Raw genomic sequence first — 21,223 nt, forward strand, 5'->3', positions numbered from 1 at the left:
GCAGAGATTACAGACAGAAACAGTGAAATCAAATATGTCAAACTACATTCCATTCTCCTAAAACCTTAATATTTGAATGTCAATACAAAAAATAGCATGAGTTCATTAAAGTTTTACCTCTCTGTGTCAACATCTAAAAGAGAGCAACACCACAACAGTAAAAGTTACAAAATATGAATGAAGTATGCAGTACTGACTATTGGTACGGATCGACTGAGAGAGAAGCTCTCTTCCTAAACGAAAGAGCTATGAAATACCTGACCCAGCACTGACCTGCAGCTTATACTCTTTGCGGTTGAGAATCACGGCTGTTATTTGCTGATCCATGAAGATGAGGATGATGACCAAAATGGCAGGCACAGATGATGCCAAGTATATCCACCAAGGATTTGCTCCGAAAGGAAACACTAACCAATCTCGTGTAGGATTTGTGGGCTGCAAAGAGAATGGGAATGGGGGGAAAGTCAGCAGATCAAGGGTAACCAACAGAACGTTGACGCCCTGAGTTTGAGTAATCAACTCCATTTCCTCTTCTCTGCCATCCTTTGAAATATCTGCCAAGGAAGTTGTTTCTACCTCTTTTCCCCACAATGTCACCCAAGCCATTGCTGCCAAAAACTCATTTTTATTGATTTATTATTATTTATTTACTGTATTTGTATACCGCCTTTCTCAGCCAGTCAGCGACTCAAGGAAGTTTCCAACAAAACAGTACACGTAATATCATAATACAGATTAAAACATTAAAACAGTATAAAACACAACAAAAGCAATAAAAACAACATAATTAGCGTCTCCTTATTATCAAGCACTGTCCAGTTTCACCGTCAATTTTGCCCATTCTGCCCTTTTTCCAGATGGTCACATCCCTTCTCTATCATATGATGGTTTCCCAACTTTTTTCTGTCTCTCTTGCCTGACGTTTCTAAGGCTGAACTGTGTCTCCTGTAGTTTAGTTATACTCAGAACTAAAGTATGCTGGTATTTTAGGTCCCAACCTTTAGTTTCTGGTCCCAACTAGCAATTTTGTATAACAAAATTTGGCTCTTGAGTGAAAAAAAAAACCTCACGTTCCTTAGCTTTGATCTAAACAGACAGTCAGTCATGGTAGGCAGGGTACAAATGTGGCATTTCAATTGATCAGAATGGAAAAAAGTCTTGCATGTTTTGCTTCCTCATTGCAGTTGATAATGTTTTACAAATCCTTTGGGATCTTTGATCCTTCTCTCCATATTTTTCTATCCATGAGGTCTAAAACTGTTTTTAACTGGTCGATTTTCAAAGTATAATTTCAGTCTAAATTATTCTTTGAAATAGTTTGTAATAATTTTACTTGTATGTCCTTCCAAGATCATATGAGACTGAGCAAAATATAAAAATAAATAATAGGTACTATGTTAGAGAACTCTAACATTGCTATATAAATGTATTTGTAATAAACTGTATTCAGCATATGGATTAAACAAATTTAATTATTTACAAGTATATATAAATTGCTTATATCTAAAGATATCAGAGCTCTATGCAATAACAGTAAGGCAGATATTTATAAAATAAATTTTAAAATCAATAGACAATACCAACATAATCCATAAGAGTGGGATATATAGTTGGCCAAAGTATATCATGAAGGCTTGCAAAAATAGATCTACTGGAGAGAAAAAAAAATCCCAAATAGTGGTCATAGCATGTTTCACATGAGAAGCAAGACTAATATTCCATGTAAGAGGTGCCATCTTATTAAATGTCCTGCTCTAAACAACATCAGGCAGCAACTCAACATGTGGCACCACCAGAAGGTTTCTATGGACAGCCTCAGGATCAAATATATCTATAAGCGTGAAGGCAGATTATGATAACCTAGATTTAGGACCTAATGCCCTAAGAACATGGCCTTTTAGCAAATCAACAGTCACTGTAATCCAGGGGCCATGTCTCTGAGGGTTCTCGAAAGCTTTCTGCACCAACTAAACAATTCAAATCAGCCTGAAGGATAACCCCACACAGTGTGCACTGCAATTCCAGGCTTGATGTTACCAAACTCTGGAGCATGGTATGTCCAAGAATAGCAGAAGATGCCTAAAAGGAAATCTGAGTCATGGAGCCCATGGAGGCATCATCACACTTGCTCCTTCTAAGGGAGGGCAACCCAAACCTGAACAGGTACACAATGTTTCCAGATTTGGAGAACCAGTAATGCACAATGCCTCCACCTTGTCAGACGAAGGCCTCTTCCACACTACCTATATTCCAGGACCTGATCCCAGATTATCTTCTTATCCCAGATTATCTGGTAATGGAGACTCATATAATCCAGTTTAAAGCAGATAATCCAGGATCAGATCCTGAGATATTGGGTAGTGTAGAAGGGGCCTCAGTTCACTGCCTCACACCTGCCCTTCCAGTGTGTCCAGGATCTGAATAGCTAGATTCAAATGGTACAAAGAAATTGAGATAGGTTATCATGATAAAAATTTTCTCTAAATCTCATGACTTCTTCCAACACCACCACATAATAAAAGATGTTTAAAAGGGTCTAAGATATTGCAACGCGGCATCCTTTGTAAATATGAGTAGGGTCCCTGAAGTATAGTCACTCCAGCTTCTAGCCCAGGGGTCCTCAAACTAAGGCCTGGGGGCCGGATATGGCCCTCCAAGGTCATTTACCCAGCCCTCACTCAGGGTCAGCCTAATTCTGAAACTTGAAAGCACGCAGCAACAACAACAATCCTATCTCATCAGCCAAAAGCAGGCCCACACTTCCCATTGAAATACTAATAACTTTATATCTGTTAATATTGTTTTTCATTTTAATTGGTGTATTGTTTTAAAGTGTTTTTGCACTACAAATAAGATATGTGCAGTGTGCATAGGAATTCATTCTTTTTTTTTTCAAATTATAACCTATAAAGCCCTAAATGACTCCGGCCTAATTTACCTGTCCGAACATATCCTCCCCTATGAGCCATCAAGATTACTAAGATCATCTGGAGGGGCCCTGCTCTCAATCCCACCGGCCTCACAGATGCGGCTGGTGGGGACGAGAGACAGGGCCTTCTCGGTGGTGGGCCCTCGACTCTGGAACTCCCTTCCACTGGAGATCAGAACTACCCCTTCGATCTTAACATTCAGGAAACAGGTGAAAACCTGGCTTTGGGGATTGGCATTCAACGAATGAGCCATGATCCTGTGATATGGATGGATGACGACGAATAATGACTTTGATGACGACTGACCACTGTAATCATATGATTGTATTTTTGCCATTTTAATTGTTTCAATGTTTTAATGTGATTTAGAAATATGATGTTTTAATGACGGTCTGTAATATTGATGTTGGAAACCGGCCCGAGTCCCTCGAATGGAGGTGAGAAGACCGGTATGCAAAAATACCTAATAAATAAATAATAAATAAATCCGGCCCTCCAACAGTTTGAGGGTTTGTGACCTGGCCCTCTGTTTAAAAAGTTTGAGGACCCCTGTCCTAGCCCAATGGTCCAGGATACTGTGGCTGAAGATCTCAAAGGCTGCAAAAAAGATTGAGCAAGAGTAGCACGGTCATATTGCCCTTCCTTCAATAATGGCCCTTCATCAGGGCCACAGTGTATACTCAGTCCCAGATCTAGGCCTGGATCCAGACTGACATTGTTTGGCTGCTCTAGAGGCTGCAACTGATTCAGGCGTGGGTATCAGGTTTCATGCAATCCACCCCAGCCTCCATACCCAGGTTGAGTCAGAAGACTCATCTGAAGCACAGCTTCAGTATCTCAGAAATCAGTCTAATTATAATGAGTCCTTCCTGTCACTGCCAAGGGATGCTGCTTGTGTGGCATTTAATTAACATAAGCTTTTGGAAAGCCAGGCAGAGAAACACCAGATGCTGTTTACTGCAGGTGCAAGAGCATGGAGAGGTACAGCTAGAACTATCTGGGACACCTTCTCCTCCCCCGGCCTGTGTGCTGGCTACCTCGCCTTTTACCACTCCTGACATTTCATCCACATTGGCCAAGGTGGTTCTTTTCTGCCTGCTATGAAGAGAGAAGCTGGGAGCTCTTCTGCCCCTCCCTTGGCAAGAAAGAGGGTGTGCTTCTCTCACCAGAGCCTTTGCTAATCCTCCCACACCCAGGCCCGCAGCGGGGCACTTCAAGCCTGGGCTTGAGCCACCAACTGGCTTTCCCCTCTCTCCGACCAGCAGTATTATCAGTGGTGAACCATCACATACATGGTAATCTGGACGGATTTGGCTCAGTTAATACAATAGCTAGGGAGCAGCATAGGCTCAGTGAATCTTAGTGCAAGGGGACTACCATAACTATTGCCAAGATCCAATCCAGAGGTGGCTAAGGACAAGGCTGTAATTAGCACTCTACTTTTCTGACAACGTAGGGCTTTATGCTTCCACCACATCTTTGCAAAATACCGTAGTATGTTTTGGGACAGTCTTTTAATAAAGAGAAGAGATTGAACAAATTCACCTCCTTAAGTTGTGTTTTCCCACCCACAAAATCCCAAGAACCTCCATTTTGGAAGGAAACAGAATTATTTCCCTTGTTTTCCTAATAGGGTGTCCTTAGGTTCTAAACTTGGGTTCTAGACTATTCAACCAGTCTATAGTTTCAGCTCCATTTGTACAGATTTGGAACTGAGCAAATCTGAGTGGAATTCAGTAGATCACCTATGACACATTTCTTCACCTGCCATCCTCCAGGGTGTTGGACTGTAGTCTGACACAATGGAAGAGAACCAAGCGAGGGAAGGAGAAGCCATTTATAGTATCAAAAATACTGACAAAAGTATGTAGATATAGATATAGGGATTTGAAGGTAACAGCACTCCACGCAGTCATGCCGGCCACATCTTCGGCTTAAAAATGGAAATGAGCACCGACCCCCAGAGGCGGACACGACTGGACTTAATGACAGGGGAAAACCTTTACCTTTACTTTACCTATTATATTGTAATACCTCTCTAGGAATATCTAGGTTAAAACAAAGGTTAAAATAGACCAGCTATTACACAATCCTAAGCCAGTTCAAATATCTGCGTCACCCCTACAGTTTACCCCAATCACCTCCAGATATGGAGTTCTCAGCTGTGTTGCTTTATGAAGAAAAAGGGCTGTTTGGTGTGTTATCTTTCAGCCAGCTGAAGATGAGGATGAGGAGTTTGGTGTAGTTCAGCCAGCTGAGGATGATGACAAGGGGTTTGGGGGTGCAGGGCCTGCAAGGCCTGATGTTCAGACAAAGGGGATGTTAGAAAAGGATGGTGATTCCCTGGTTGGGAGAATGGAGGGGGATTTGGGTGATTTTGTGAAAATAACATTGTTTTAGAAGCTGACAGGCAGGAAGGGGGGCTAGATAGAGATTCAAGGATGCTTCTGTGGGGGAAGAATTCCAGGTGCAAGCCAGGCCATGGGAAAGTGAGACCGAGAGGGACTACTCAAGGTCAAAGGAATGCTTTCATGTTTTGCTGTCCTTAATTAGGGAAAGAATAACTTTTGGTTTTCAGATCAAGCATCGTAGCAGATAGAACAAGGAACTCTTGCCTTGTTTCTCGCTTCAAGGGATGTCCTGGTCAAGTTTTGCTTTAAGTCTTGGGGATTTTACAATGAACTCAAGCTCATGTATTGTTCTTTGATTCTTGGATTACTCAAGTTGATGTTCTATTCCTTGTCTTTTGGACTATTCAAGCTGCTCCTTGGATTTACGTTCATGATTTAACCTCTGATTTGGAGATTTATCTCTGGTTTTTGAGACTCCTTTTATCTTACCTATTTGGATTTTTTACTCTTTTACTGTGTGTGCTTTTTTAATAAATTATTTATTCCTATGTTTGGCTTCCTGGTGAGTGCTTGGGCACTCACTAGCCGAAGTGCAACAGTGGGAAAGAGAGGTAAAAAAAAATAGAGAATACATTTACTTAGGAAAAGGATACAGGACACTGCTGATCTCCCTCCTCTCTAAATATAGGGCAAGAAGGTTTACTCTAAAACCACTTTGCTTAATAGCTGCTGATGCAACAGCTCCCTTACAAAGGTCAGAAAACCCAGATCCTGCTGAACAGCTGCGGTTCCTAGATAATCTGAAAATAGGCCCGCTTCATTGGTACCTGTTGTAGTTGCTTCCTCAATTGTTTGATGTCAGCGGAATAAAGAGGCCATCTTAGCCTCTCTTCCCTTACAGAACATGCCCAGTTGCTAACTATTGTGGGCAACTGAGCATATCCAATAGCCAAAACAAAGCATTTTGTCTTATCTGAATGTATTTCCTCTTTTCTTCCATCTCTTTCACAGCAGCTCCTTCTTTTGGGGCAGCTGCCTGATAGCCAAAGTAGGCACCACAGGTTACATGAATCATAATAACAATGTGACTAACAGCTAAGCTACTTCCAGAGAGGACTATAGCAACCTTTCTACCAGCCCTGCTTTGACTTTAATGGCAGCTGAATATAGAGCAGCATGTAGAAATCTTGGTCTCCTTATCACTATTGCCCCACTTTTTCAATTGCTATCCCACAAGCAAGTGTATGTGTGTATGCTAAGGAGAAAGGGAAATAGGATTGCATATACACAAGTCCTCACCAACATGTGTAAGGGTTGTATTGCCTGCACAAAAACCAACAACAACCTAAGTGCTGGGCATGAAGAAGAGATGGCTGAAAAGAGGCATGATGGCCATGTATAAATATGTGAGGGGAAGTCATAGGGAGGAGGGAGCAAGCTTGTTTTTTGCTGCCATGGAGACTAGGTCACGGAACAATGGCTTCAAAGTACAAGACAGGAGATTCCACCTGAACGTTAGAAAGAAATTTCTAATTGTGAGAGCTGTTCAGCAGTGGAACTCTCTGCCCTGGAGTGTGGAGGGGGGCTCCTTCTTTGGAGGCTTTTAAACAGAGGCTGGATGGTCATCTGTCAGGAGTGCTTTGAATATGATTTTCCTGGTTCTTGGCATGGAACCACGACTGGATTGGACTGGATGGCCCACGAGGTCTCTTCCAACTATATGAGTCTATGACGTGGAACCTCTGTATGCTCCTTTTTGTGGAAATTACAGCAGTCTTTGGGGATTCATTTAGGGTTGCCATATCCCAGTCCTTCAAACCAAATTATCACAATTATGTACATTCTAACCCATATTCTAATTATGCAAATTAATTACATTTATTGTTGCATTTTTCAACCACTGATATTTCAGTCTTGGTGACCACTGCTCTGAAAAACCTATTATTATTCTTAAAATGTTGGACCTAGAATAGAGAGATTCAAATTAAGATCTGTACTTGGTCATGGATTTTCCTATATGATCTTGGGCCATCATTGCTTCTCAGCAAATCTCCTTTATGGGTAGTATTAATCTCCTATCTTGTTTCAGGATTATTAGAGAGGAAGAACCACATGAAGTGGACATTTGCAATCTCACTACAGCACAAATAAAACAAGAATATGATAATTTTGTCATGCACAGGCCCTTCCAGTAGTATTCTCATTAAACTAATTTTTTTGCCATCAGTACATGCCAATCTAATGTGACAGATCCACTTCCCAACTTAACACACACCCAGTTTTACCTCATTCCAAAAGGACTTTATCTTTTCCTCCTAATTATTTGAATCTGCTCCTAGAAAAATGCTAAGATTAAAGCATCTACCTCAAACTCCTCTGCTGCTCCGATCTCTCATACCATAGCTGTGTTATTACCTTGTGCCCTTCCTCTCCATTGTTTCAATCCTTTCTATTGCCAGACTTCTCCATCCATTTCAATTGCTCCACTGTTTACTGTGCAAATTTTGCATAGAAATATGCAAAACAGACTATAGCCAGACTTTCTCCCAAAAGTTACTTTCTTCAAAAACTGTAATATTGACACAAATTTGGGAGTGGGTGACTGAAGTTTATATAGTTAGTTATAAAGCTGTGCAAACTTCACTTACTAGCTAAACACACTGAAAGTTTTGCTTCTTAAAGACCCATTGAATTGTGATAACATTTTCCCATGTGTCTTGGCTTCTACAAGGGTTAATGTCTTCCTTCTTTTGCAAAATGAAAGCTTGGAGTTGAAGCCAAGTACTCATCCGGAAGGAGACACGGATATGCCTAGAATCCAGATGAAACCCAACCCACCAGGGACTATGATAACCATGTGTACATCCTAGGCAGAGGCGGCCCTAGGTAATTTTCAACGGTAAGCAAACAGTATTTTGCCCCCCCCCCCCCCCCACAACCAATCACTGATATATATTTTCTGTTCGTCGTGGGAGTTCTGTGTGCCATATTTGGTTCAATTCCATCATTGGTGGAGTTCAGAATGCTCTTTGATTGTAGGTGAACTATACATCCCAGTAACTACAACTTGCATATGTCAAGGTGTATATTCCCCCAAGAGTGCCTCAAGACCACCCCTGGGCAAAATCAACTATACTGCAGATGCTTACTTTGCGTAATGGGTTGAGCCGCCCCTGATCCTAGGGTGAAGATGTCGCAACCCAGAGACTATGTGCATAACTATAAATTTCCTGATATGACACCATGGCTTATTAATCCTATATATGCTGGTCAGTAACCACAATAAAGTTTTAATTTGCATTATATTAATCCTATAATTTTTCTAAGCACCACTTTTTTTCATAATGAGCAAGATTCCAGATGTCTTATGAAGCAACAGCCAATGTTTGTGTCCACTACCAAGGAACTCTAGAGGCAAATAATGTACATGTTCTCCAAATTCTCCCTGGAAATACGCAATTTGTCCATTTATACCTGAGAATCACTATAATTTAGTGGCTAAAATGTGGATAGGGAGCGGGAAAGTTCCCCTTTCACATCCTTCATATCTCTATTGTGGAGCCACTGATAATGCCATTTGAGTAACTGCATCTCAGTGTTTCATCTGGAATATGTGGGTCATATTACACTGTTACATGATTTTTGTTCCTGGGTTATAAATGTCATTTCTTAATTGGTTCTATACTAAAAAGCATGGAAAAATGTATTAAACTTCAAAAATTTTGTTTTTGCGGGACATCCTGCAGCACATTTTGCTATAGTTTTTCAATGAAAATCTCATAGAGTCTCAAACAATTTAGCATAGCTTGTGGCAGCCACAAAAACAAAGTTTCTAGAATTTAACAACTACTTTCAAAGTACGTTCTGCATAATTAAACAGGAAACAACACTTTCCATTTTTTTTCCAAATTTTGTTACCTAGTTCATGGTAGGCTTAAAAATTACTTAAGACATTCATTTTTCTGTGAACACATAGTGTTATGTATTATTTTCTTTGGTTCCATTGAAAGAGAGAGAGTGGGTTGGTGGGTCAGTTAACCCCTTCCTTCTAGAGCAGTGGTTCTCAACCTGTGGATCCCCAGATGTTTTGGCCTACAACTCCCAGAAATCCCAGTCAGTTTACCAGCTAATAGGATTTCTGGGAGTTGAAGGATAAAACATCTTAGGACTCTATGACTCACTACTTCTTAAGCTGTGCATCCCGACCCTAAATGGAGTCCCCTGAGCTCAATGCTGAGGTCCCAAAAAAGCTTATGAGACATCACCTAGTGGCTGTTTTAGACAATGTAGCCTCTGCAGAAAATACCTCAGCTGTACTTCATTAAAAGAAAAATCAACCTGTTTTAGCAGGCCTTGCAAACGCTGATTTATTATTGGTAAAAGTTTGATTTCTATACCTGTTCTATATACCTACATTTGCAAGATCACTAAAAAAATCTCATGCCAAAAGGGGTCACTTGTAGAAAAGTTGAAGAAACCCTGCTCTAAAATTAACAAAACTTTCCCCAGTATAGCGCATCTGCCCAGGAGGTGAAGACAGACTTTTCTTATGATGTGTTTAACCTTCCTTACTGAGACTGTCCACAGCATTTTGCCTAATTCATGACACTTTGCACAAAAATGCTAAGGATAAGCAGCAAGACTCCAACCTATTCCTCCTCTACCTGAGCTGATAGAACATTTGTGGCATCACCAAGCCAGAGGTTGTACAGTACTACTTGATTTTTCATTTCACTTCATGTCATTATAAAAAGCACAGGGAATGCCCAAATTCTTTCTACTGAGCTCAAGGAGTATACAGTGTTCCCCCACTAGTTGGTGGTTCGCCTATTGCGGACTCGCTGTTTCGTGGGTTTCCCCCCCATTGGGGGAGGGGGGAGAAGAGGAGGATGAAGAGGTGGAGGAGGAGGGTAGAGGGAGCCAGGTGCTGGCAAATGGTGGGGCTGGAGGATGCCGGAGTCCCAGGAGGTGGTGGGGCCATGCTCCCTTCGGGTTCTTCTTCTCATCCAGCTTGGGCTTCCCAAGGGGCCTCCAAGGAAGAGGAGGAGGAAGAGGTGGTGGAGGAGAAGAAGAGCGCCCCTGAGCATTTGCAGCAGGCAGCGACAGCGCAGCAGCAGCAACTCCCTGCTCTTCCTCCTCCTCTTCCTTGGAGGCCCCTTGGCAATGGTGTCAATGGGCCCCAGGGGCCTCCGAGGAAGAGGAAGGAGGGAGTTGCTGCTACTGCCTGCTGCAAGTGCTTCGGGGCGCTCTTGTTATTATTATTCTCTCTTCTTCTCATCCAGCCTGGGCTTCCCAAGGGGCCTCTGAGGAAGAGGAAGAGGTGGAGAAGAGTGAAGGAGAAGGAGAAGAAGAGTGTCCCCGAGCAATTGCAGCAGGCGGTGACAGTGCAGCAGCAGCAACTCCCTCCTCCTCCGCCTCTTCCTCCTCCTTTTCCTCAGAGGCCCATTGGACGCCGTTGTAGGGAAGCCCAGGCCCAATGTAGGGCCTGGGCTTCCCTACATCATGGATTTTCACTTCTAACGGGTGGTTCAGAAACCCGCACGATAAATGAGGGAACACTGTATGGTAATATATTTGTGATGGAAATCAAGCCTTATGATGAAACAGGCCACCACCTTGAGGCAGTGACATTTAGTCTTCTAGAACTGGAAGGTTAGCACTTCTAGCATGGTTTCAAAATACATTTGTGCTGCACATAATCATCTTAAGGAAATGTTACACAGAGTTTTTGCAGAAATGTGTACACATGTGTTGAATCCAAATGAAATTTTTATACCATTTATTTCTCTAACACCATGTGTGAGACCCCAACTATTCACATCCTTAAAATTCCCAGGACATCAATTGTGTGCCTAGCAAAAGTCTTTTGTTTGGCTCCAACAAGTCTTACCTTGAATTCACTGGGCACAATGAGCTTGGGAGTGTCTAATCCAAGAGCAGCATCGATCCCACAGAAGATAAGAATGGCCAGGATAATGGAGAAATCACCCACCAGCCTTCTCAACTGAAGTATAAAGAGAGAGAAAACATCATAATTTTCCAAATAGAGTCTTTACATACATATACACCACTTCACAATGTGTCTATGCATCTCTGTTAAATATTAGAAGAGGAAAAATAAACCAGTAATCTTGTAATCCTAACAATTTGTGTACTTATTGCCTCTGAATAAAAAAATAACCTTTTGGCATTTGGCAAAACATGTAGTGCTTTCAGTGTTGGTCTAGGATACTGGGTGACCAGGGTTTGAATGCTGGTTCAGCCATAGAAACCAACGGGTGACCTTGAGCAAGTTTTTTTTTGTCATGTCAGGAGTGACTTGAGAAACAATCAAATCATCTGGGCGTCCCCTGGGCAACGTCCGTGCAGACGGCCAATTATCTCACACCAGCAAGTCATACTCTCTCAAACTCAGTGGAAGAAATGGAAAATTCCCTTAGAATAATTCCTGTGAAGATAACCTCATCAGACGGGGTAAAAATCAGCAGCATACACCTATCCCTCTTCGGTTTTGTGACAGAGCCCACTGGCTCCCATCCTGTGACGTACATCTACTTCTGGTGGGGCTCTTTTGCAAAAATAAAGAGGAACTAGCATATGTTGCTTCCCACCATGGGATGGGGCCTGGGGTAAGTCAGGCAATTCAGGGCATAGGGCGACATTCTCCACACACCAGGCACCACTGAATTCGCCATGATCCATGACAATTCCAGCAGCACATATGATGAGGTCCTTGGACTGTGACTCTGAACCCACTGGGTAACTTTAGGCAAGTCACACTCTCAGTCTCAGAGGGAGAGAAAGGCAAATCCTTTTTGAATAAATCTTGATGAGAAGACTCTGTGATAGGGTTGCCTTAAAGTCTATAGTTTGGCCTCCCAACGTGAATCTCTGCTTTAAAAGTTTGAGGACCCCTGTTCTAACCATTTGTCAGTTTCAATCTTTAAAAAAAATCCTTTGCCACTTTTGGCTTTTTGGCCTTACATTCCCACTAGTTTTGCATGTGGAGAACCACCTTTTTGCATACTAAAGGTAAAGGTTTTCCCCTGACATTAAGTCCAGTTGTGTCTGACTCTGGAGGTTGGTGCTTATCTCCATTTCTAAGCCGAAGAGCCAGTGTTGTCCATAGATGCCTCCAAGATCATGTGGTCAGCATGACTTCATGTCGCACTCTTATCTTCCCGCCAGAGCAGTACCTACCTATTGATCTACTCACATTTTCATGTTTTGCTAGGTTGGCAGAAGCTGGGGCTAACAGCAGGAGCTCATGCCGTTCCCCAGATTCGAACCTGTGATCTTTCGATCAGCAAGTTCAGCACCTCAGTGCTTTAGCCCACTGTGCCACTAGGGGCATAAGTTTCAATTTATAATTGCAGCCACTTTTAGGGGAGATAGGGTGGTATATAAATAAAATGTTGTTGTTATTATTATTATTATTATTATTATTATTATTATTATTATGATCATGGAGCAAATAGTTGTTGCACTTGTTGCTATTTCTCCCTGTGAGAAAGCATGAGCATGAACCAGTGTGGAGAGATGACAAGCAGATCAGGAATGCAGGAATGCAAAAATCCTTTCATTGTTTGCTTTTGGGCATTTTCCCCAAATTCCCATTTCTAATATGTAGGTGGCTCACAATAATAAAATAGATATTAAAATAATACCTATGGGTGTACCTGTATTTGTCCATTGAACCACAAAACAACAACCCACCAACAAATGTGGACTGTTGTGTCTTGTGGCAGTTTTAAAGACGAGCACATTTATTAGGGTCAAAAAAGGTTTATCCAACAATATTCTTTGTTTTCTATTTTTTAAAAATATAAAAATCGCCTCTGTGACAAACAGCAAATAGATGGGCGTGGGAGGTACTCAGTACTCACAGTTGTGGGGAAATAGCGGCTTGACTTGAAGTTCTTCAGGATGAGGGAGCAGAGGAAGGTCCCTAGGAACAGAATGAAGGACATGAAGGTGACGTCAGGCACAAAACTGCAGCTGTTGCCCGCCAGGTGGCCTCCGAGTTGCACACATTGTTTCTTGGTCAGCAGGGACCAGTTCCCAGGCTCCAAGTCCAAGGGCTGTGGCGAAAGAAAGGAAGGAAGAAATGCCAGAGAATTAGCAAGAAAGCACTGCCGGCCTGAAGGAAACGAGGGGGAAATTGTTGTGACAGAATACGATACTGTGAGCCAAGACAGAATAGGGCAAACAAGTTTTGTGAAACTGGTTCAGATGGAATGAGTGATACGTTTTAAGAGCTAGTTCGTGTTTTTCTTCCTAGGGGAGAGCCAAGCTTTTATATATGCTGAAACTCCCTGTGTCCTTGGAGATGAGAGGAGGATGTCAGGAGCCCAACATGAGGAGGAAGAAGGGTGAGGGCACAGTGCCACTTGATGTTATAACTTGGTTGCTTTTCTGGAGAACTTCTCTGCCAAGCAAGCTAGATGCTCATAAAACACATGCCAGACCACACCAAGACAGAGAAAGAGGAGTATAGGCAGTTCCCAAGTTACAAACAAGATAGGTTCTGTCGGGGCCCTTCCAAGCAGGCCCTGTATCCCAGTGTCTGAGCCCAGGTTTTCTGCATTAAACTGGATTACATGAGTCCACACTGCCAGATAATCTGGGACAAACTGAAAACCTCGGATCAGATCCTGGGATATACGGCCTGTCTGGAAGGGCCCTAGATTTGTTCTTAAGATGAATTTGTTTGTAAGTCAGAACAGGTACATTTTAAAGTGTAACTCTATCTATCTATCTATCTATCTATCTATCTATCTATCTATCTCGATCTACACACACACAGACACGCACACAAGTTTTGAATAGCACCAGACCCCCTGTGGTGTTTCTTTTGCTGTCCATGCCCCTGTTTAGAAGATTTCACCACATTGTAATTTTACATATCCTATAGCTTCATATGGTTGCCTACTTGAAAGCCACCTTGAGTCCCCTCCAGGGTAGAGAAAGGCATGGTAGAAAGGCCTTAAATAAATATATATAAATAAAAATGTAATGTGAGCAAATTGACACCAAATTTGGACAGCATATACCTAACAATCCAATGTATGTCCTTCACTCAATTTTTTTTTTTTTATTTGGGAGTTGTAGTTCTTGGGATTTATAGTTCACCTACAATCAAATAGCATTCTACATTCCACCAATGATGGAATTGAACCAAAAGTGACACACAGGACTCCCATGACCAACAGAAAACACTAGAAGGGTTTGGTGGGCATTGACCTTGTGTTTGGGAGTTGTAGTTCACCTACATCCAGAGAGCACAGTGGACTCAAACAATGATGAATCTTGACCAAACGTGACACAAATATTCCATATGCCCAAATATGAACACAGATGGAGTATAGGGGAACTAGACCTTGATATTTGGGAGTTGTAGTTACTGGAATTTATAGTTCATCTACAATCAAAGAGTATTCTGAACCCCCAATTGAATTGGGACAAACTTCTCACACAGAATTGGGACAATTGGGACAAACTTCTCACACAGAACCCCCATGACCAACTGTTTTATTAAGAAGGATCGGTTTTGTAATCCTTTTAATCTCAGTACATGTTTTATCTGTTACATACTTTTTCTTATTGGTGTTGTCCTTCTGAATTTTATAATATGTCATGGTATTTCATATGTTTATATTATTGTGTGAGTTCAATGTTTGATTTGGTTATATGTTTATTATTATCTATATTGTGTTCTTCTGTTGTAAGCTGCCCTGAGTCCTACTGGGGGGGGGGGGGGGGGGCAGGATATATATCCATGCAGTCATGCTGGCCACATGACCTTGGAGGTGTCTACAGGAAAGGAGATTCTACCTGAACATTACGAAGAACTTCCTAACTGTGAGAGCTCTGTCCTGCAGTGTGGTGGAGGCTCCTTCTTTGGAAGCTTTTAAACAGAGGCTGGTTGGCCATCTTAACATTTTAAACAGAGGCTGGATGACCGGGTTGTGGCGCAGCTGGTTGGAAGTCAGCTACATTAAAATCATTACTGACTGAAAGGTCATGAGTTCAAAGCCAGTCCGGGTTGGGTCGGAGTAAGCTCTCAATCATTTGTCTAGCTTGCTGTCGACCTTTGACTCTGTCAAGTAGGAAATTTAGGTACCGCTTTTGCAGGGAGGCTAATTTAACTAATTTATGATGCCATAAAAAAATATCCAGCAGCGTGCAAAAGAATGAGAAAGTACTCCATCTGTGTCACAAGTGGATGATGAAGCAACAGCTCTCCCAGTGGCCAGAATTCAAAGAATACCCTCATGAAGCTGGAATGTTAAACAGCCTCTGTGTGTCTGTTTATATATGTTGTTGGGGTTTTTTTGTCGTGCCAGGAGTGACTTGAGAAACTGCAAGTCACTTCTGGTGTGAGAGAATTGGCCATCTGCAAGGACGTTGCCCAGGGGACTCCTGCATGATTTGATGTTTTTATCATCCTTGTGGGAGGCTTCTCTCATGTCCCCGCATGAGAAGCTGGAGCTGATAGAGTGAGCTCATCCGCCTCTCCCCGGATTCAAACCTGCGAGCTGTTGGTCTTCAGTCCTGCCGGCACAGGGGTTTAGCCCACTGCGCCACCGGGGGGGGGGGGGGGGGGGCTCCTATATATATGTTGTGTGTCTATGGCATTGAATTTTTGCCATGTATATGTGCATTGTGATCCGCCCTGAGTCCCCTGTGGGGTGAGAAGGGCAGAATATAACTACTGTAAACAAACAAACAAACAAACAAACAAACAAATAATTTGTTGGGGGTGCTTTAAATGCAATTTTCCTCCTTCTTGGCAGGAGGTTGGACTGCGTGGCCCACAAAGTCTCTTCCAACTTTATGATTCTATGAATGGTACAGAGCTTTGATGCCTCTTCCATCAACAAACTGCAGAACTTCACAGGATGCATCCATCACAGTGAAGGGGAATGAGGACACTGTAATTGTAAATGTATAACAACGATTTTTTTTTCATTTCTTACCTCTCCAGAGCTGCTAATGGCTGGGAACAGTGTCTTGTTCAAAAGAGAAAAGTTGCCTGGGAGAAAAAGAGAAAGAAGGAGGAAGAAAAAGCAGAGAAACTCAGTCTGATCACTTTTTCACTTTAGTCCACTGTTCAGATCCACTGCAACCTAAAGCAACTGAGAGCTGAGATGCGACACTCTTTCACACTCCACACAGGTATTGACAATGAAATGTAACAGGGTTATGGGCACCTTCCTGTCGGGGTTGTAAGACACAAGCCTGCATTAGATTTTCATCTAATTCACTAGAGGTGTTTAAGTTGGAGGCTGGTCTGTTTTTAAATGGAAAGTGGAAACATTAGTTTTTATTGATTTTCCATAAACAAAATGCAAGTCAGAACAGTAACACCTATTATAACAACAAGCACAAACTGATAGAAACGATGCAATCTTGCTCATATAGAATATCCATATTTACTGACCCTATTTCACACTCCCACATAATACTGACTGTTAAGGGGGAAAGGTGGTACAATGATGAAAGAAACATAGAGAGGCCTTTGTGGAAAATTAATTAATTCCTGTACCTGACAACAAAATGCCAAACACTAAATTGACATATTCTGGCAGGATCGTATCAAATTCTGGTTCAGACCCAAGCAGGCTGTTCAGGAGAGTGGGTGATCCCTTGTAACACTTCCAGTTGGCACCAGTCAGATGGGAGACTGCTTTTAGGCTGCCTTGTCAACACAGGCCCCTTCTACACTGACATATATTCCAGTTCAAAGCAGATAATCTGGATTTTATATGGCTGTTCAGAAGAGGCCACAGGGCCCTTTCCCCCACAGCCATATAACCCAGAATATCAAGGCAGATAATCCACAATATCTGCTTTGAACTTGATTATTTGAGTCCACATTGCTATATAATCCAGTCCAATGTGGATTTTATACAGCTGTGTGAAAGGGGCCAAAGTTTGCAGGAGCCACTGCTAAACCAGCCTGAGTGCCTTAGAGAAAATACAAAAATGGGTTGCAAGAATGCTGCTCCAAATTATTTCCCCATTAGAAATAATTTGGAGCACTTAGTGTCTACTGAAGAAGACATAGTGGGGACCCACTCTCCAGCCACATCTGACATGCATCTGTGTTGCATTTTGGAGGCTATCTTGCAACATTAAAGTTCTCCCAGACTATTATATATTATGTGATTGAGATTTTGCATGTGTGACCTTTGTATTTTTTCCAGAATTAGCACTAAAGGAGTTGAGGGGGGATAGGGGTGGGAGTTGTTTTTTCTTGTTGAGGATTTGAATAGCTCTGTTGATGTTTACATTCTATGCTACTGACATCTTTTACACTGTGCTATTTCTATTTAATGCTTTTCTTATTCTGGAGGCTATTTATTTATTTAAAACATTTATATTCCGCCCTTCTCGCCCCGAAAGGGACTCAGGGCGGAGCACGGCACAATGCTGGGACAAGAATTCATTATATGCATACATAAACATTAAAAACATTTGTCTCAGTATTAAAATACACTGCTTAAAACCGTCTTGATCATCTGTGTCTAATATAATTGGCCTGGTAAGGTAACGCTGCTTTATTGCACTGTCCCGAAAGCTTTGTCCCAAAGTCACGCTTTAACATCCTTCTAAAGGACAGGAAGAGGGGTCAATGTGATCTCAGCAGAAAGGAAGTTCCATAGCTGGGGGGGCAATCACCGAGAAGGCCCTGTCTCTTGTCACCACCAATCGCGCCTCTGACAATGGTGGGACAGAGAGCAAGGCCTCCTTGGAAGATCTTAATCTCCTATGACGGGTTCTCAAAACAGGGGTCCTCAAAACTTTTTAAACAGAGGCCCAGATCACAGTACCTCAAACTGTTGGAGGGCCGGATTATAATTTGAAAAAAAACTTAAATGAATTCCTATGCACACTGCACAGATCTTATTTGTAGTGCAAAAACACTTAAAACAATAGAGTAATTAAAATTAAGAACAATTTTAACAAATATAAACTTATTAGTATTTCAATGGGAAGTGTGGGCCTGCTTTTGATTGATGAGATAGGATTGTTGTTGTTGTTTGCTTTCAAGTCATTTCAGACTTAGGTTGACTCTGAGCGAGGGCCGGGTAAATGACCTTGGAGGGCTGTATCTGGCTCCCGGGCCTTACTTTGAGGACCCCTGGGTTAGAACATAAGACAGAGGTTGAGTATCCCTTATTCGAAATCAGAATCATAGAATCATAGAGTTGGAAGAGACCCATGGGCCATCCAGTCTAACACCTTGCCAAGAAACAGGACAATCGCATTCAAAACACCCCCAACAGATGGCCATCCAGCCTCTGTTTAAGAGCCTCCAAAGAAGGAGCCTCCACCACACTCCGGGGCAGAGATTTCCACTGCTCAACAGCTCTTACTTCTAGGAAGTTCTTCTTCATGTTCAGGTGGAATCTCCTTTCTCATAGTTTGAAGCCATTCCACGTCCTAATCTCCAGGGCAGCAGAAAGCAAGCTTGCCCCCTCCTCCCTATGACTTCCCCTCACATATTTATACATCGCCATCATGTCTCCTTTCAATCCCAAATATTTGGGATCACAAATATTTTTGAATTTTGGAATACCTACATTTGAATATATGCATTATTTTGAAGATGAGACGCAAGTCTTAATATGAAATTAATGTATGTTTCATATAAAAGTTATATGAAACATTGCCTGAAGGTAATTTTATACACAATGCATTTAATAATGTTGTGCACAAAACTACCAGACACCAAAGGTATCATTCTCTTAGCCACCTATGTATTTGATAGAATAACTGGGTATGTTTATACTGCAAAAGAGAAGGTTGAGAGGAGACATGATAGCCATGTAGAAATATATGAAAGGATGTCATAAGGAAGAGGGAGCAGACTTGTTTTCTGCTGTCCTTGAAACTAGGGTTCAAATGGGTTCAAATTACAGGAAAGGAGATTTCACCTGGACATTAGGAAGAACTTCCTTACCGTATGAGCTGTTTGTCAGTGGAACTCTCTGCCTCAGAGAGCAGTGGCAGCTTCTTCTTTGGAGGTTTTTTTCTGGGATTTTATGTCAATATTTGTTTGTTTTATGTAGGCATTGCATGTTTACCATTGTATGTTGGAATCCACCTTGAATCCCCTTGGGGAGAGAGGGCAGAATACAAATAAAGTTTTATTATTATTATTATTATTAATAATAATAATAATAATAATAATATGTACAAATGTTTCAGTGGATAAAAATTACTCTAAAAGCTATGTTGGAGATCTGGAGGTCTCCTGCCACTCTAATCCAGCCATCACAACAGCATTTTACCTGCCTCTGGCATCTGGCAGCTGCAGCTGTACAAGGTAACGTCATTGATCTTGTAGTCCCAATTCACCGGGTAATGTTCCACTAGAGACAGCATCTTCTTAATAGCATCGTAGATGAAAATGAAGCTAATGAGGGCACAAAAGCCTTCCTCTGTAAAGCGTGTGAAATACTGCACCAAATAACTGGCTTCCGTTGCCACCAGGATAAGGCCAAAAAAGGCCACCCACAGGCCAATCCAAAGGCGGAATTCTAAGTAATCCAGGTTATAATCCCTGATAGGAAAGAGGAACAGACTGAGTAGCTTGAACAGACTGAGTGGCCAGAAACAGCTATTGATAATTAATCAATCTCTTGAAAGTCTTGTCTTAAGATTGCAGCATGGTATATTCATGATAAGAAGTCACATTCCCAGTCCAACCACCTCAAAAGCTAAATGATCATCTCCATACAATAGGAGATCCATAATGAAAACTTCCCACTAATTATTGATCCCTATCACCTTACATTTACACAAAGGTGATAAGAGATATTAACTATATATATATTAACTATATAAAGAACAAAACACTGAAAAAAGGTGAATTCCAGACAGGAAATAATCAGGGCCAGCTAATACCTCCTAACAAAAAATTACCCCAGGTAGGAATCAGTCAGGCTTTGAAGCTGAAAGGCCATTCAGTGCTAACCAAGGTGGCCATTTGCAACATTCACACGTGCCTCAAGCAGACAAGAGTTATTTCTTCCACCCTGGACATTCCACAGATATATAAACCTTACTTGCCTAGTTATGAACAGACCTCACAACTTCTGAGGATGCCTGCCATAGATGTGGGTGAAACATCAGGAAAGAATGCTTCTGGAACATGGCCATACAGTCCGGAAAACTCACAGCAACCCAGTATCTCCATGGGTTTCAGGAAAAAGAATAATGCAGGTTTTCACACAATGTAAACACAGACTAATGTGAAGGCTTACTTACTTGCTAAAGGAAAAGAGGAGTCTCTCAAAGACAAGGACAGGCCCGGTGCTGCTCAGAATGGTGAGAGGCTGGCCAGAAAACAGGCAGAAAAATGCTCCAGCAAAAGCAGTGCCCAGGAAACTCTCCAGCACACCCTAAATCACAGAAAGAAGGAAATGGTTCTTTGGCTCAATGCGGGCTCCATGGCAGTGGTCAATTGACTGATCCCACCTTGAGGGCTTTACTGCACGAAGCTACTATTCCATGGCAGTCATGCAGTCACTGATAGTAGTGATAAAAATAAGCATCCTCATTATATCACCATTTCCATGTGCATAATGGTACCAGTTCACAAAGCCATGTTCCCACACTAGTATTTATGCATATGCTCATAACCCTGCATCCCAAATTTTTGCTATTTAACAATTTTAATAACAATTTTTAAAAGTTATTTTGCAATTCCAGCCATGACTAATAATTATTTTAAAAGCTGAATGCTGCTGAATTTTTTAAAAAAAATTACCAGTAGAGAAAGAGTAGGAGAAGTGGAGATTCCCATGTCCCTGACATCACTTCAGCATTGGCATACCAGCGCAAAAGTGGAACTGCCCCACTGCATGAAAACATTATGAAATGGGCAGCTATTTATGGTTTTGTCCATCAATAGTGGAGGATGGGTTAATC

General features: G+C 41.8%; 1 protein-coding gene across 1 annotated transcript in view; it reads right to left on the minus strand.

Annotated features, from left to right (window-relative positions):
• Positions 1-21,223, minus strand: part of SLC4A9 (solute carrier family 4 member 9) — a 59,760-nt gene that overhangs the window by 14,531 nt on the left and 24,006 nt on the right. The window contains exons 10-15 of the mRNA XM_060774158.2: positions 20,561-20,694; positions 19,582-19,853; positions 16,261-16,316; positions 13,168-13,362; positions 11,172-11,285; positions 274-435 (exon numbers count right to left, since the gene is read on the minus strand). Of these exons, the coding sequence (XP_060630141.2) occupies positions 274-435; positions 11,172-11,285; positions 13,168-13,362; positions 16,261-16,316; positions 19,582-19,853; positions 20,561-20,694 (933 nt within the window). The remainder of the gene's footprint in view (positions 1-273; positions 436-11,171; positions 11,286-13,167; positions 13,363-16,260; positions 16,317-19,581; positions 19,854-20,560; positions 20,695-21,223) is intronic.

This window comes from Anolis sagrei, chromosome 4, assembly GCF_037176765.1.
Source record: "Anolis sagrei isolate rAnoSag1 chromosome 4, rAnoSag1.mat, whole genome shotgun sequence".
In the NCBI taxonomy this organism is placed as follows: Eukaryota; Metazoa; Chordata; class Lepidosauria; order Squamata; family Dactyloidae; genus Anolis; species Anolis sagrei.